Source organism: Ammodytes marinus (assembly GCF_949987685.1).
Source record: "Ammodytes marinus genome assembly, chromosome: 5".
In the NCBI taxonomy this organism is placed as follows: domain Eukaryota; kingdom Metazoa; phylum Chordata; class Actinopteri; order Uranoscopiformes; family Ammodytidae; genus Ammodytes; species Ammodytes marinus.
The window spans coordinates 23,931,351-23,948,686 of record NC_137234.1 but is presented as its reverse complement, the minus strand read 5'-3'; the positions used below and the strand labels follow the sequence as shown (position 1 = coordinate 23,948,686).

The following is a 17,336-nucleotide window of genomic DNA, read 5'->3' as shown; positions in this document are numbered from 1 at the left end:
GCGAACGCACCACTAGCCCCAAGCAACGGCAGGGACCCAGTGTGTACCCTAGCAACCATGGAGGATGAGGAGCATTCGTCGACGATGGAGGATAAAGTCAAAGAGGTCCCAAGAGAACTCCTCTACAACCAAGTCCAAGAACTAAAGTAATTGAAACTATATATATTCCAGAAAAAAACTTGTGTAAAAATAGCTCTTACTGTGAAGTTGGTTTCTTATTATTGCCCTGTTTCGTGCAACTTGCTAACGTTAGCCGCTTACCCTTGTTCTTTGGATGAGAAATTTGGTTAAAACGGTTAAATCGTGCTGTTAGTTTGCTACTAGCTAACAACACATATATCCTAGACATAATAGTAGTAATGGAAGAAGGCCACATGTTGAACTAGAAATTGTGATATTATTATGACCCCACAATAAGCAACCAAACTTTTAGCCTAGCTGACTTTGAAGTTGTTGATGTTCACTTCCGCCCCACAGATGTTCCAATGCAGCTCTCCTGGCAGAGAATGACATGTTTGAGCGTTTCATTAGTCGCGTGGTTTCTCAGGACCTGCTTCTGTCACAGGCGGAGGGAGAGGCTCAGGTGGCGGCAGGCGTCTCCCAGCTGGACGGTGGGGTAAGTGCTACCCAGTGACAAGAGGTGTCGTCATATGTTTAATGTTTACACTCTTGTCCTTGAGCTAACATCTTTCTATAGTGGCCTTGTGTCTGAATTGTGCTATATAAATAAACTTGCCTTGTCTTGCCTAGTGCTTGTAACTTGTAATTCACATATGTACATTGCGTTTACATATTCCATTATAGTATTCTATTTCAATAACTTATTTTTGGTCAACTTGCGTATGCACAAAAACAATCTTGAGTCTTGTGTGCTATTAATACAAAATCTAGTATGTACTATGACTGCAGGTTTCCCACTGAAAATAAGCGATGGGAAGACAGACTTGCTCACTCTGCACTCAAAGAAATATTGTATTATACTGTGTGACAGACCATACTATCAGGGAGCTTGTCAGGAAGTGGCCTGCCACAATCTTATGGACAATGTTGACAATTCCTATAATTTTATTTGTATGACCGCTTCATATTCTCTTTATCATGCCAATACATCACGACATTGACCCAGACACTATTTAGATGATGTGCTTAGGACAGAAATGAGCTCTCTACACTGTACTAATTTTGTATATATGTATGTGTGTGTGTGTGTGTGTGTGTGTGTGTGTGTATGTGGCTTATTAGGGTCATGGGCGGAGGCGAAGGTCCCGGTCTCACATATTGGATGGTCTCCAGCTGCTGACCTTGAAACAGAAACTCTATGTGGCACAGAGAGTAGTAACAGAGACACGACAAGACCAGGAGAAAGTCAAACAGAGATATGGAAGAATTCGGGAAAACTACAAGGTTACAACACAAGAAAAGCAAAAAAAAAAAAAGTAACCAAATAAAACGAAAAAACACTTACAGAACATTTTGTCCTTCCAGGCCACTATGGAAGAGGCAGAATTGCGTCTTGCAGATATCAGGAAGGCTCAGAACGAGTTTGAACGCAGACTGATAAAACCTCTGAAGGACAACAGGTTGGAAATGAGGGAATGTGACAAGGTTCTCCAATACGTCGAGGACAGGTCTAAAGTGAGTTCAGGCTAATGATATCGACCTGTGCAAAGTAACACTTGAATAGATTTTAGTTTTACAGCATAACTGGGCTACGAATTTTAACTCGTGAAAAAAAATCATTACGTGAAAAAAAAATCAACAAGCTGGAATTTTGAATTTACTCTGAGAGTTTATTTTGCTATCTTCATTTTTTTTATTGTCTTCTTTTTCCAGCAATCTAACAACATCACGTGCCGTCACATAAATCAATTGTTGTCTGTTCTGTCCTCAAACACGCACGCACACACGCACGCACGCACACACACACACACACACACACACACACACACACACACACACACACACACAAATCAATGGACACACAAACAAACTCAAACAGGTCACCCAGTTGGAGAAGTATAATCTGAAGAACCAGGCCCTGAAGGTCCAGGAGAAGAAGCTCCAGCAGCAGCTTCAACAGAAAAAGGAGACGGGAAAAGCCGAGTACGAGGTAAAGAATGAAAGTGTGAGGGTGTATCCACAGAGGCTAAGATGCTGGAAATAGAAAGTTTGTGAGTTAGCCTGTGATGCATTGAGCAAACAGTGAAGCACAGTATGCCATCTCCCTTTGTTGATTCTCTTTTTGCTATAGCTATAGTAAATATATCAATGCATGTTGCTTTGTGCTGCTTGTAGGAAATTTTCCAGGAGTACAATGAGCAGAGAATTCACAAAAACCTAGATGAACTTCAAGTCAACAATTTGAAAGTACAACGTGTCCTCATTTCCCACAAGGTAAAGTCACACAAACAAAAACAATTTGGTCTAAGTGTGTGTGTGTGTGTGTGTGTGTGTGTGTGAGAGAGAGAGAGAGAGAGAGAGAGAGAGAGAGATCATTTTCTCAGTGTAATTAAGTGTAGATGTAAAAGGTAAAAAAAAAAAAAAGTTCACCACAGCCCCAGCTTGTGAAATATATGTGTACATGTGTGTGCATGTTTATATGTGTGTCAATAGGAGAAGCTGCAGAGTGTGACATTGGAGTCCACAGAGCTGAGCAATGACATCAGCAAGCGGAAGCAGATGCTGACTAAGATTGAGGAGGAGATACAGCACGCTGAGGAGGTGTGTCATGGGTCCAAAAATGAGTCAAACTATAAAGACTTTAATTAATGCATGGTGTCATATGAATGCAATGCTGCACATTTCAGATGGGCTTTATCAAAACCAGCTCCACTGACATGCTCATGTTATATGTTCCACAAGCCCGGCCTGAACTTGGAAAGACAGCTTTTATCTTTAGCGCCCCAGAACAATTTACAGCAACAAATTAAAACAAATACCTTCATATCCTTTAACAAATGTAGACATATTATCTGAAATCATGCCAAACTCTCCCTGTTTTAATTAGGCTATATTGTACTTTTACTATACCAGCTTAATATGCAATACACATGAACACATCGGTTTCTTTATTCTTTAAACAATGCACTTCTCCTGTTTTTTAAACCCGTCCCTTTGCTTTCCTTCCCTCTTTAGGAGCGTTTAAAGGCAGAGGCACTCAACCAACACCTGCGCCGCCAGATGTCAGATTATCATGCTCCTCCTGATATCACCGAGTACATACATGTCAAGGACAGACACAAGAAGCTGCAGCAGAGCATTCACACTTGGGAGAGGAAGGTTGCGGTTGCTGAGGTAAACCATATTGTATTTCCTTCCCTTGAAAAACATTCAGCTCTCTCCTGAATTCACTCCAGGATTTTCCGTCACATATTTTATTGCTCCGCTTTTTAACACACCACACCAAGCCTCATTGCAGCTGCAGAGAGAGCAAAAAAAAAAAGAAAAACGACGTGTGATAGTATCCAAAACAATGGGCTCTCTCTGTGCTGTTTTCAGCAGATGGCCTTGAAGACCCACAGTAAAGCCATCAACACACAGAGAGCCACTCTTACTCCTGCAAACAGTGCTGACCCTGGAGCTGGACAACGCCCAATCCCAGTGAAGCTTCCATACATAGCCGACTAGCATGAGCACATAGATACGCACAATAATGCCTGGCAGAATGGATCATTGTTGGGAAATGCAGAGAGGACAAAAAGTACTGTTGCCTTTAATGTAATCATTCCTAATCCTTATCAAGTTTTTTCCCATTCTGAAGACTGTATAATTTATATCATGAAGAAAAATCTAATGTACAGATGTTCTGTAATTGTAAAACCACGCAGCATCAAGCCTTATTCCTGTTTATCTTCATGCAATCTTTGAATTAAATGGAATAATAAAATGAACTTGATTCCCCTGAAATCCTGAGCCTTTGTCCTCATTGCTTGGAACAAAGCTCCACTGTGTCTTCAGGAGGTCAACTGTGTCCAGATTATTAGATCCATCTTAAAACAATTCTCTTTTCTCTGGTCCCTCAGACAGTAGTTTTACTGACTGGGCAACACTCAAAGGTTTTATCTTAAAATGAGTAACGTCAGTTTGTCACTTCTTCATATACTTCTCGGGTGATGTCAAAGGTGGAACATGACTAAGTACATGTACTTCAGTAATTTACCTGTGTATAATTGTGAGGTACTATTCTATTCAAACAATAACATGGATTGTTGTAGATTATATATATATATATATATATATATATATAGATGAGGGCCAATTCTGCATGAGTACTTTTACCTTTGAAAATGTGCATACATTCTCTACTCTTGGACTTTAAAAAAAAAAAAAATACATTCCACTCATATAGCGCTTTTCAAAAACTCAGTCACTTCAACTTGTTATGTAGTTGTTATTCGTTGACAGTAGTATTTCTACATTGTTGTACAAGATAAATAAACAGAAAACATCTTCCACCGCAGGGTACAATTTAACCAAATCTAAAGTTACTCTTCAAAAACAAAAACAACACCTCAGACTCGACAAACTATTTCCTTTATTAGAAAGAAATCCTTGGAGGTATAAGCCCTCAAAGAACTCTAAACGTTATGATGTTACATGCCATATATACAGTTATATACATAAAAGTGCAATGTCACAATGAGCAAGCCGTTTATTTATTGTTATTTCTGTCATATAACTGTTTGGAAAGTGGCATCATTACTTATTTATGCATCTTCTTCCTGCGCCGCATTTTTTCAAAAACACAGCATCCGACATGAAAATGCAACAGTACAGGATGTCTGCAGTTCCTCTAAAACATTTCCAAAGGCACTTTCACGAGTACATACTACGGATGTATACAACACCACGGAGTAGCTTAAAGCCTACAGGCGGCATAACTGAGTCCTACTGTTGTTGATGATGATGCTAAACAGTAACAAATGCAAACTTTTTTTTTTTTCTGGCTTCATACTGTAGGTGGGACACCTGCATCTCTGGATCTTTATTCTACATCATTTGTTCTAAGTCACTTCTACCCAGAGACGCAACAAAAAAGAACAAAAAAGGTTACAAAACTAATGGAAGTTAGTAAGTCAATTCTTCTTTAGATTATTTATACACACAATATCTGTCAAGTCAAAGATAGTGTAAACCTGTTAGAGAGCATCGCTTATTCATTGCAAACCAAGTATTTTCTGTGTGTTATTATGCTAAACAAACATTCCCAGCACATGCACCCACTTCTGTTATTCCGACAGTACGGAGGTTATTTTGAAAACGACATACAGTACAGGGAATTGGGAGGGGCAGTCACATAGGTGGGGCTCATATTCAGGTTCATGGGGCTATTGCATTTGAAATTGACCTAGACACATATACGTATGACATGGGCTGATCATCTCCCATTGTGCAAGACTTTCTCCCGTTCTGCGTGTGCCACCCACTGCCTCACCTAGGGCATTTGGAGGTTGAATTGTCTGCTAAGGGAGAGAGCCTCAATGTCAGACACACAAAAGACTAAATTAGTATTATCACCTGAACTTAAAACAAACTAGAAGGACATGTAGCAAGCTGCTGTTTTCAGAGACCTTGTCATAGGGCAGCATAGGAAGCAGGGTGAAGATTAGGAGACTTTTACACTAACAGTCATAAGGTCCATGGCTACGGGCGGCACTCCCACAGGGCGCTGCCATTTGTCTATACACAATCAGTCAATATGAAGAATGCCTACATTAGTTATGGAGGGTCATTATTCATGCTTTAACCTGCACAGTCATGTCTTTGGGTAGATAAAGCCAAGCAAGGCATAAAAGAAGCATTGGTGTGTGTGTGTGTGTGTGTGTGTGTGTGTGTGTGTGTGTGTGTGTGTGTGTGTGTGTGTGTGTGTGTGTGTGTGTGTGTGTGTGTGTGTGTGTGTGTGTGTGTGTGTGTGTGTGTGTGTGTGTGTGTGTGTGTGTGTGTGTGTGTGTGTGTGAGTGTGTGTGTGTGTTCCACATCGTATAATCACATCTGTGTAGTGTATATACTGTTGGAAGGAGATGATTGATTTGTCAGTGGAATTTTTCACACTTGTTTCCCATAGGTTATACAGATGCAAATGCTTAAGTTATATAAGGCTTATGTTATTCCTGCATCACAAGTTATTGATAGCAGGAATTCAAAAATAATTGAAATGCCCAAACAAAGTTCACAATGAAGTAGTGGTTCTATCCAATAATCATATCTCATCCCAGGTAATACAGAAATTTGTTAAAATACATTTTGAGTGAATCCAGCACGGAGGTGATGTTTGTACATTTCGGAGCGACAAGACACAAGTCTACGTTGCGAAGACAACTTGCAGATTTTACACGCTAGAGGGAGAAAAAGAGCATACTGCTCTCAGCATCTATTAACAAAGTACCGTTAGTTGCTAAGGTTCTTTTCAGACCTGAAATCAGTCTAACCTTCAAACCATGTCTGCCTAGGTAGTCACAGCACCCTTTATATATAATATTCAACATATGTAATCAGTTACATATCAAAGTCAAAGAGGCCTTTGGGCCATTTCACAACACCTTCAGGGGCCCTCCTAGGTCAGAGCATTATCTAGTTTTGTGTGTGAGAATGCCACTATGGTCCCTACAGCTCTCATTGAGCTCTTTCTTCAGGTTCAGTGAACAGAGGAGCTACTGTTCTGTTCAGAGTTACATACTTCATGAATGTCTCTAAGCTAAAACCAACTACTGGATGTTATCTAAAACCTAGAAGGAAGCTTCTGTGATTTGTTGTTAAAATGTATTTTTAAGAAGACATCTGTTAGATAATATTAACCTAAGTATATTCACACACACAACTGTGCACATGGCATTGCCACCATTGTATCCCCTACATCAGTCTCTGAGATCCTGGCAGAGTCCTCTTTGTGATCTCATTTTTTGAGCTTCAAAACACCACACATCACTGGACACACCTTTTCCCTGTCCAGTTCCAATGTATTTTACACACTCTTAGATATTATATGTTGTACACGGTCACCTATACAAGTCCAGACACTGGTAGCAGTTTGCAGCCCCCTGTGGACGTTGATTGAGAGTTTCGCTTTTTTGTTTTTGTTTTACATCTCTGGCTCCTCCTGTCCAAGAGGTCACATAGTGCAGGACTTGTCCAGGGGGTCCTGAGGAGACGTGGGTGGAGGCTGTGAGGCCGGGCTGCTCTTGGGTAGGACCATGGGCTTGGGCCTCAACGCCGGGGGTTTGAGCTGCACCCCCATGCGTGGCGCTACCACAGGCTTGAAGGTGCTCATGGTGTCGCTAATGGAGCTGGTGCTGCGGCGGATGGGGGGCTCCGTGTTGGCCGTGGACCTCAGCGTCACGCCGTGGATGGGGCTGAGGGACTCACTGGAGCTGGCCGGTGTGGGGCCTCCCCCACTCTGCTGCCGCTGCTCCAAGGTGTCCAGCACCACGTCAGGGGCGTGCTTGGCCGAGCTCTGCCGCTCCAACTCGCGGAGCTCGTTCAGAGCAGTGTTCATAGTTTCCTCTATGTCCTGTAGGGGGACAGAGAGAGAGAGAGAGAGAGTGTTTTAGAGATAGGAGAGGGGGAATGGAGGGATTGTAATAAGTCTGTAGAGAGGGATGAGTGAGGGACAGGAAGGCTGGGTTTAAACATGAGAAAAGACTTAAAGAGAAGGTAGCAAGGAATGAGAGGAGAGACGGGAGAGAAGGTAGAGTATGTAGGAGATATAAAAGAGTGATGCGAACAGAGGACCACAATGACAGTTTTTCAAGAAAACACCAAGCATGCATTATACATGCAGAGAGTAAAGTATTTCTTTGCACCAGCACCTTCCCCCTTTGCAATGCTAATGACTTTGGATAGCGAAGTAGATGCAGACATGACAAGATATGTTCATGTGAGCATGCACCTGGTAGGCAGACAGACAGCCCAGCACAGTTAAAAGTGCTTATGACCTCTGCTTTCTAACTGAGGCCCTACACAAATGTTATTGATGGCTTAAGTAATCAGTCAAATTAGAGCCAAAACATGGATGTCTGCTTGAACACAAAATGTTTAATAGTTAAAATTTGGTATAAATATGTTTTTTTTTTTTTTTGGCTTTTCATTTAAAAAAAAATTGTTGTACGCTCACAATTGATTGAATCAAGACTACAGTAAATACTGTGAGGAGTCCTAATGTCCAGGCTACACTCCCTGCTGTCTGCCTGTGAAAGCTAGTCTTTTAGCGTGTATTTTAGCACACGGACACAGTTGCAGCCAGAGGAAGCAGAAGACAGGTGGGGGACTGACTATGTATTTTTACAGGGCGGGGCAGGGCTTTGATGGTTGAGGGAGCTGCGGTCGGGTCGCCGCTCTTCCCGCGCTGACCTGTGCGATGGTCTCCGGGTCCAGGGGCTTGCCTCCGTGGCTGTGGTGGTGGTGGTGGAGGTGGGGGTCAGTGAAGGCCGGGTACTGGCCCGAGGAGGTGGAGCGGCGGATGGGGGGGCTCTCCATCTTCTTCAGCGACTCGTGGCGGCTGATGTTGGTCAGGCTGCCGTGTCCGGTGCGGCGCCGGCGCTCGGGGCTGTCCATGGGCATGTGGTTGCGGCTGCGCAGCATGTCCCGTGGGCTGAAGTGGCCCAGGACTGGGGAGCCCATCTCCGGGGTTCCTCCGTGTCCTCCTCCGTGACCGTGCTGGGAGGGATGCACCATGCAGTGGACATCGTTGGGGCGGGCAGGGGGCCGCCGGGATGGTGGTTCCGATCGTTTCTTGTGCCTGCTTGGATAAACAAATAATTACCAATTTGCCACAAACACACGGACACAGTTGTTTGTGGCAAAAAAAAACATCCTTGTTAATGGGTTGATTTGGGTCTCACTCTGCAGACACAGCAATCCTTTAGTCATGAAAAACCTCAAAACAGGATGTCAGCGTTCTCCAGGAGAATTTTATTAAAACACAAGGATGTGTCGGGAGCCTATGGTGAAGACTCAAACATTTGCCAGTGTGGACACAATCAGCAATGTTAGAAGAGGAACTCTGTTGTAAGAGCCTAACAGTTCCGACAAGCTTCTTTGGAGTAGGTAGTGTGAACCTGGCTATCAGCCAGAGGAAGGAGGCCTGTGGTTCGTCAGAGCACTGAAACAAGCGGCACAGCTGGCCTCTACTTGAACCTGGTCCTGCACCATATATACCTAATGTGACACACTTTTGAAACATGGCTGAATGCATGGGTCTGATCAGAAACCTACTAATATTGCTCCATAAAAGGCAAAGAGAGCAGCTCATCCTAATGGCTTCAATAAGATTTGCGTATTTACGACTACAAACTCTTACAGTAGCTGCACACAGCCCAAGTCAAGAGCCGTAATGTTTAATCAAAGCGGCTACCATCGCTACCAGTCCAGCAGCTAGATGACTAGAAAAGATATACTGTATGAGCATGACGGTTGGCAACAAACAACTTCACCTTAGTAATCGTACCTGATATATATATTACATGACATCTCAGAAATGCACATTATATTTTTAAGGTAAAGAATAAAACAAAACTTTTTGAAGTTATTACAACATTTTCGAAATGGCGTTATTAAGTAAATAACATCTGTAAATTGGTAAATATTTTAATAAGTTGTCCGTATGCTTTATTTGTTCTTTGTTATGATGAAAAGCAGTGTATTACTCATACTTTTAATCGCTTCCCTACGCAAACTACTTAATTAGAGAGTTTATGTTTGCCTAATGAATGCTGTCACAGCCACTATCATTAAGACTTGCAGGCAGCTTCAGCATTGTGCTGCGAGAATTTAATTGTTCCCTCATTGCATAACAGAAAATCACTTTCTACATGAAGCATATAGTTATGAGACTCAGGTCAATCCAATGATTATTGTTTAGACACTGACAAATTAAGTCTCGTTTGAGGAGCGGTGCAGGCTCGTGTGTCTGGTGAGAGTAAAATATTTTTCTTATTTCCTTCTGACTGCATTTAGAAATCTGGACAAGTAAACAACTGCAGGGATCACTGACAACCTGCAGGGGGAGCAATCTGCTTTCATAACAGCAGTCGCTCCCTGGGACAGAGTGTACAACCACAGACACTGCAACTTACTCTGTCTGCAAGCTGTCACCACACTGACAGCTCACTCTTTGTTTACCGTGGGGCTTTGGCTAATAATAATGTAAATCACAAGATGTTCCTCTCACTCAAAACAGAAAACGGACCAACTGTAATACTTGCTTTTGATCCCATATACTCTATGTGCCTCCTCCTCTCTAACATAGTTGTTCACTGACGCTTGATATGATTGCAATGCCAAAATTGTCTTATGTCCTCCTGTCTGGTGAGTGCGTCGCTTATTGAGAACACTAAGAGAGGAACATCTCTAAATAAAGCCCGGGACATCAATGATTCAACACGAGGATTGTCTTGATGGGAGAGAGGCAGAGGGAGTGAGGTGGGGAGGAGACGGATGATGAACAGAGCAGGGGGGGGGTGAGGGGGGGGGGGGGGGCTGGTGACAGGTAGAGAGTGTTGTTTGGCTGGCTTTGGGAGTAACAGGGGCTTAATTAAAGCTGATGTGAAGAAAAAACAAGATGATTCATTCAGATGTATTCCCCCTTCTGCATACAAATACCTGCAGTGGTGTAAATATTGCTTCTAGTATGAATCATCAACATTTCAACAGCGGAGCAGAGGGAGTGAGAGCGTGGCTCTGAATAAAATAGCATTTATTCATCATGCGTTTGGCAAAGGCTTGTAACAGACGCTTCAAGGTCGCTTACTCCCATCAGGAGAAAAACAGCAATGAAGGCATCGTACTGGCAAAGCAACGGGCACATACTGCCAACAATCTCAGAGGTGTGATTGGATTTGTGTGAGTGCCATCCCTCCCTGTAAGTAGAGTATGTTCTGATCTGACCAGCTGATGACTAAGCACCACTGTGTTTAATACTCCTACTGTCTGGACACCGCGCGTCAAAGAGAGTTGGAGAAGTTTGGGAGAGGTGAGCTGAGGATACAGCAGGAAGCAGCAGAGGATTTGGGAGCAGGTCTTTACTGCTTCGTGCTCACTTAACAGGCAAATCAGAGTTGTGCTATTAAACCGCTGTCAAAGACATTTTGGCGAAGAAGTAAAAGCATGAAAACATTTGTACACTATTGCAACATTTAGTCGCCACAACTCGAAGGAAATCTGATCACTGTATAAATCATTTAAAATGTGTTTATTTCTCAAGTGTCTTGAGTTAAGGTGTGGGTGTGTGTGTGTATGTGTGTGTGTGTGTGTGTGTGTGTGTGTGTTGGCTTTCACACCTGAGGCTATCTAAGCTTCTTGGATGACGCAAAACTAAAGTTGTTGCAGACATGCTGCTAAAGTGTCAGTTGGTTTTGTTTTGGCGATGTCTCATTAGATAAAGTCAAAGTGAAGAGATGTGCTGCGGTCATAAATTGGTCACTGGCTTGTGAACTTTTGGTGAACTTCTCCCTAAATCTTTGCAATGTCTTGTACTGCGTTGTGACATCTATTCATTTGGACTTTTTAGCTCATCCAGTTTCCTGGTTGGGTCTATCACTTCTAATACTAATGTTCCCTTTCCAAAAAGACTACTGCTGCGTAACACAGAAAAAGGTGCAGTCAATGTGCAGTCAAGTAGTAGTGCAGCTTTACAGCAGTGTGAAAACCAACCTGCTAATATAGGCCTCAGAGATCCTGGTGTCAGTGGGCGAGCCGATGTCTTTTCCCGAGCATTTATCGTCTCCGGCGTGGCCGCTGCTGGCCTCGCTGTCAGCCTTCTGACTCAGAGTGTCTGAGAAGTTGTCATCTCTGGGGAGACATACACAGAGTGACAATGAGACATGGAAAAAGCAAGAGGAAGTGACAAAAAAAAAAAAAATCAGCAAATCGGTCGATCCTTCATATTTGCACCACTCTTCGATGACAGTTTTTTTTTTGTTAATATCAGTTTCCTGTGAGTCAGCATGTCTCCCTCTTTCCCCCAAGGTCCAGGGAGTCAGATGAGTCATATTCCTGGGCCTCTCAGTATTCTGGTGGGGACATGTGTACACACACACACACACTCTCAACCACATACACACAAGACAGCTGTGTGGGTTTCAGTGAGGTGTGTGACTGGATATTGGGTACAGTTGGTTCCTGTCAGGTGGCAGTAATCAGAGCTACTGAGCTGCACTGCTACCTCTGATGTGTATTAGCCGAAGAAAAGAAGACGTCCGTATCCACATGAATGCACGCAGACACAGACAGAGACAGAGCTAGGCTGAGTACGTATCCGTAGCAGAGGAGGCAGTAAACAACATTTACGGACAGACATAGGACGGTGGAGTGTTGAGAGAGACATCCTGTGCTGGACTGGTCTCTCAGACGTCTCTCTACATGTTTTATTCTGGGATCTTTTTATTGTACAAGCGGAGATCACAACCCTCTGTGCTCCTGCGCTCCTCAGCCTGCTCTGTTTAAGTAGAGAGAAATATGTTACGGCGATCAGGGACAACCCGTACAGCTGTAAATCCCCCTAGCTCTTTCATTAACTAAGGAGACACCCCATCAGCAGTGCCCCTCCTGGTGAATTATTGATAGAGGCACAGTGACGGGCCTGGCAACAAGGGGGAAAAGAGAGGAGGACAGAGGGGAAGGCATTTTAAATGGCCGGCTTGTCGGTCAGCTACTAAGTGATTGGAGTGATTCTGTTCCCGTCCTAATGAGACAGTGAATCCAGTCCATTAGGCATCAGCGGTCGCCATGGCAGAGAGTACGCTTGTTAGGGCTGAGAGTTGGAGACAGTGACAGAGAGGCTGCTGGAGGAGCCTGGAGATGGAGAGTGCTCCGCAGCTGAGTGGGGACAACACAGGCGTGCCAGACAAACTGGGCTGAAGGTCCTGTATGCACGACCCTACAGTCAAAAATAGACCGCCCACAGCCGCTTATAGGCTTTTACCAACCAAGATATCATAAGGGGATCGTGATCCCAACTCTTAGGTTGTAAGTGGAGCTGCACGTAGTTCAGGAGCAGAAAATATCATTTCCTCAGTGATACCTGTGTGTGTACATTTGTGACAACAAGGTTAAGAGTCTACCGCTATGCTAGCAGCTTGGTGTGGCTGAACTTAGACACAGCAGGGCTTTGAGCAAAATGCTAACATGCTCACAGTGTTTAGCAGGTAGAATGTTTACAAATGTCACATCTTAGTTAACAAGTTGGTAACATGTGCTAATTAGCACTAGACCAGGTGAGGCTTATGAGAATGTCATTATCATAAACCATTGTTTGGACTATTTTCAGTTTTGACTTGATATTGGTGCCAAATAAAACATTATTACAATTCATCATGTTTAGACCGCGAAGATGTGTACAACATTTCATGACAATCCATCCAATACTTGCCAAAACCTTTCACTCTGGATGAAAACTGTCAACCTTACTGGGGTTCTAGAGGCAGATTCTAAGCCAGATGCTTATTGGATAGATGCATGCATTACACAGTCATAAAAGTAGGCTCGATAGAAAAACACTCACATGTCTTGGACCACAATATACTGGTGTGGCACCAGGCCATCGATGCCGTTGTGCCGTCCCTCCCACCAGTCTTCTGACGCCCGCTGATACAGCAGCAGGGAGGCGCCTTTCTTGAAGGACAGCTCTCGGGACGAGCGCCCGACATAGTCAAACTTGGCAATGGCTTCAATGGGTTCGCCCTCTGTCAAGGGAGAGAGGATTACACAGGTCAGGTGTGTCAGACAGGGCAAAGACATCAAGTGCAGACGGCCAGTATCGCACGGGCAGACATTTTGAATGATTGATGCGTGCGGTGCAGGCTTATGAAATACAACTCTTCACCCTGATAGACGATACATTCACTTAGATACAATACGCCGGCGCGTCTAGCATCAGGTCTGATACTGGCATGTTTGTACACGTGGAGCTGGAGTGAGCAGAGCCAGTTGGTTATTTTAGTTTACGTCAATAGTAACCCGGCTCTGTCACGCCAGGCCCCGGAGCTTTAGCAGGATAATTATAGAAGCTGGTGATGGGAGATCTATATGACTCAGGGGCTTGTCAGTGACTGTATGGCTCATTAATCTGGGCTGATACCTACTCAATAACTGTACAAGCAGGGCCCTGGATCAGTGACGAGGGAAATTAAAATGGGAGAGACCTGAAAAAGTTAGAAGAGAGGATACCCTAAGCAGAGGTATATTGCGCAGTTATTTCTATTGATTTGTACTGATTGCCCTCTTCAAAGTCCGTTATTTTTCTAGTCATAAAAACTCTCGTCTTATATCGATGTCTATTCTGATGAAACACCTGCGATTTCAACAACGACCACATTCGATTCTCCTATTTGAAAAGGGTACACGCCTCCAAGTCAATAGGCAAGGCATGCACTACAGCAACACATGTCTAAAAATAGCTTCTTTATTCCTCCCTCACTCCTACCTCTGCCCCCCTCCCCTCTCACTTGAAGTCAGACAGGGGGTCCCTGAACAGACGTAGGCTCACCCTGCCACAGGCACTTTAGATACACCGGGAACAGAGTAAATGTCTGAAGCTTGTATCGGCTGTGAAAAGCCATCATGGCGTATCGTTCACAGGAGCTCCAAAGTAATTCTCAGTCGAGCCAGAGAGGCCACGTGAGCAGAGGGGAGGTTTACTTCAATTCTCTTAGTGCGTCCTATTCAACCTCGTGTACTTCTATTATATGTTATCCACTCTTTTGCCTTGCCACCTTCCTGTGCTTCCCTTGGTTGTCAGGATTGATGGGGTGGATGTGGCGTGGCGCCCGTGAAATGTGACAGGCAGGAATTTACCGTCTGGATTAATTGGTCTGCACTGCTGCTGGACGAGGCTGTTAATAAAGTTGACAGAGGCCTTATCGCTGCATGGGATTTTCTTCCCCTCCTCGTACTCCATTTTCTCCATCTCTTTCTCTCACTCCACCTATCCATCCATCAATCCATCCATCTGCAAATGTTTATCCAGGGCATATACACACACACACACACACACACACACACACACACACACACACACACACACACACACACACACACACACACACACACACACACACACACACACACACACACACACACACACACACACACACACACACACACACACACACACACACACACACACACACACACACACACACACACACACACAACCCCCAACACTGCAGTGTTGCATGTAGCTACGACTAAAAGCATTAGGCTATAAACTCCAATCTCAGTGCGGCAAAGGATCTTCTCTGTCATGTTGTGCAATTATAACCGAGAATCGCTTCAGATACAACCACCCGAGGCTACACACACACACACACACTAACACTGCGACTAAAGTTAAGGGAACGTTGAACCGTGAGAGCTGGAGGCCTGTGGTGTAAGATATACGAACTGTCAAGACATCTTACACAAGCCAGTGGAGCAGAGTTGGGGCGGGTGTTGCTCTACACATCCAAGTTCATACAAAGAAATAGGGGAGCAGAAGCCTGGTGTGATATGGTTAGGATTTACTACAAGCAGAGAGGGTATAAAACACTTTTTCTCCCTCTTTGACGTCTATCCACCCTTTCCTCTGGAGACAAATATTAAAGTTGGGTGCTTGCTGCTCCACACACACAGTGCAGGTGACTTCATACTAAACATGACAAGATGAAAGTGGGATTGAATAAAAAGGATGACCTTTCTTGTACAGTAAAGTACTCATTTAACATGTGCAATTCAATACACAGTATATACAACATACTACAAGGGCATCCTGCCATAGTCCTGCAAAGTCATATATAATCAATGTGCAAGCTAGTTCCCCTTTGACCTTGTAGTGAATTCACCAGCAGATCGCATCGATGTATTGATGGTGTGCGAGAAGTGCCACTCTAATAACAGGCAGTTAATCTCCAGGCGTGACAGTCATGTTAGTCAGCCCTTTAGCAGAAATATGCTGGTGGACACAGTGACTTTATATGGCCTGAGTTTATGCATCTCATGGATTGTGTGGATCATGACATGTGATTTTCAAACTGGCATTAAAGCCTAGTGTCAATGTGTGCCTCTTGCACATTATCGTCACATTCAGGTCAGAGTGCTAAGCATTCAATGTACTAAAACATATAAACCTGGTTATCTATGAACAGGACTGTAAAGCCCACTGAGACTGAAAGTCTACGGGCATGCAGGCTTCTATGTGAGGCTGTGCTAAATGCGTCGGCATGCTGGAGTTAATCAAGTATAATGTTTGTTTACCAAGTTGGCAAGTTTACCATCTAAGTTTGGTTTGGTATCATGCTTACATTTGCTTGTTAGTACAACACACCACTCATGTGCATGAGATTCTCAATTTTCTTTTGGAAAGTTGCAAAAATGCTCCCGGCAACCATTTTTCTTGAGGAGAACAAGGCTATATCTACTGTGTCGTGGATAGAATATTTTTCTCATCTATATGGTTGGGTAAGTCTGACAATTCTGAAAAGAACTTAAAAAAAAGAGCTTAAGAACTGTGTAGGTAAATTACTTCACACCTTGTTTTATAAAGCACCTTAAAAGTTAAACAGTCATTCAATAGTACTCCACCTCTTTTTTTGCGCCAAAAGCTGATGAAAGCAACAATCACATGGCTTTAGTTTGTGTGTGTGGCTAACACACTCCAGGGTGGCTGAGCCGACCAGACAAGAACATTTCCGGACAGCTACTTAGACCAACATGCGGAATGACTTTCTACTCATCCCTCTCTCTCTCTCTCTATTTCTCTCTCTGTCTCTCTCTCTTGTTTCCCTTACTTTGAAGGAAAAGAGGGCAAACACATTTGAGTCTTGAGAAGAGAATAATAAACTATTTCAGTAAGTGCGGGTAACCAAACAGGAAGAGAGATTTTCTTTTGTATCTCAAATCCAAATGAGGTCATGGGGATTTAAAAATAACCGTTGACAATAACTTGACCACAGCTCAAGACTCCAAAGGGAGGGACTCCAGTCAGTGAGGACATCCTCCCCGTCTGCTTGGAGAGGGATTTTGGAACAAAAACCCTTGGCAGCTAGGGATTTCTGGAAAAACATAATCTTCCATTAATTACTCAAAGGGGCTGATAGCTGCCAGCTGTGTTTTACAGTGGGAATCCTCTCTTACGGAAGTTTCCCTGTCTAATAACATGTTCTTTTTTAGTTATAGAGGACATCCAGATGATGCCTTTCATTTGAAAGCAGGCTGATTAACAACTGATGTAATGTAAAGAGATGATCCATATTTCCAAACTCTGCCTACAGAGACTGATGATGAATGGTGACAAGGCGCCCCGAAAAGTCCTGCTGTGTAATAGAGGAGACTGGATTGGGGCTGTTGTTGTCACCATGGAAACTGGT

At 43.6% G+C, this 17,336-nt stretch overlaps 2 protein-coding genes across 7 annotated transcripts in view; one reads left to right on the top strand and one right to left on the bottom strand.

The window, feature by feature from the left end:
- Positions 1-57: 57 nt before the first annotated feature.
- On the top strand, positions 58-3,627 carry cfap263 (cilia and flagella associated protein 263; the record flags this gene model as incomplete). The annotated part of the gene is made up of 9 exons (XM_080027690.1): positions 58-146; positions 478-616; positions 1,243-1,404; positions 1,486-1,635; positions 2,000-2,110; positions 2,296-2,394; positions 2,614-2,721; positions 3,136-3,294; positions 3,502-3,627. The coding sequence occupies 9 exons, from the start codon at positions 58-60 to the stop codon at positions 3,625-3,627; spliced, it is 1,143 nt and encodes a 380-aa protein (XP_079883816.1).
- Positions 3,628-4,517: 890 nt separating this feature from the next.
- The window catches only part of srgap1a (SLIT-ROBO Rho GTPase activating protein 1a), an 81,233-nt gene continuing 68,414 nt past the window's right edge, over positions 4,518-17,336 (bottom strand). For 2 of the 6 annotated variants that reach the window (XM_080028023.1, XM_080028025.1), the window contains exons 19-22: positions 13,496-13,676; positions 11,647-11,784; positions 8,347-8,737; positions 4,518-7,507 (exon numbers count right to left, since the gene is read on the bottom strand). In XM_080028023.1, coding sequence (XP_079884149.1) covers positions 7,109-7,507; positions 8,347-8,737; positions 11,647-11,784; positions 13,496-13,676 — 1,109 coding nt within the window. In that variant the 3' untranslated portion in view covers positions 4,518-7,108. Of the gene's footprint in view, positions 7,508-8,268; positions 8,738-11,646; positions 11,785-13,495; positions 13,677-17,336 lie in introns of all 6 variants that reach the window. The other 4 variants (XM_080028024.1, XM_080028026.1, XM_080028027.1 and 1 more) reach the window with 3 other exon arrangements.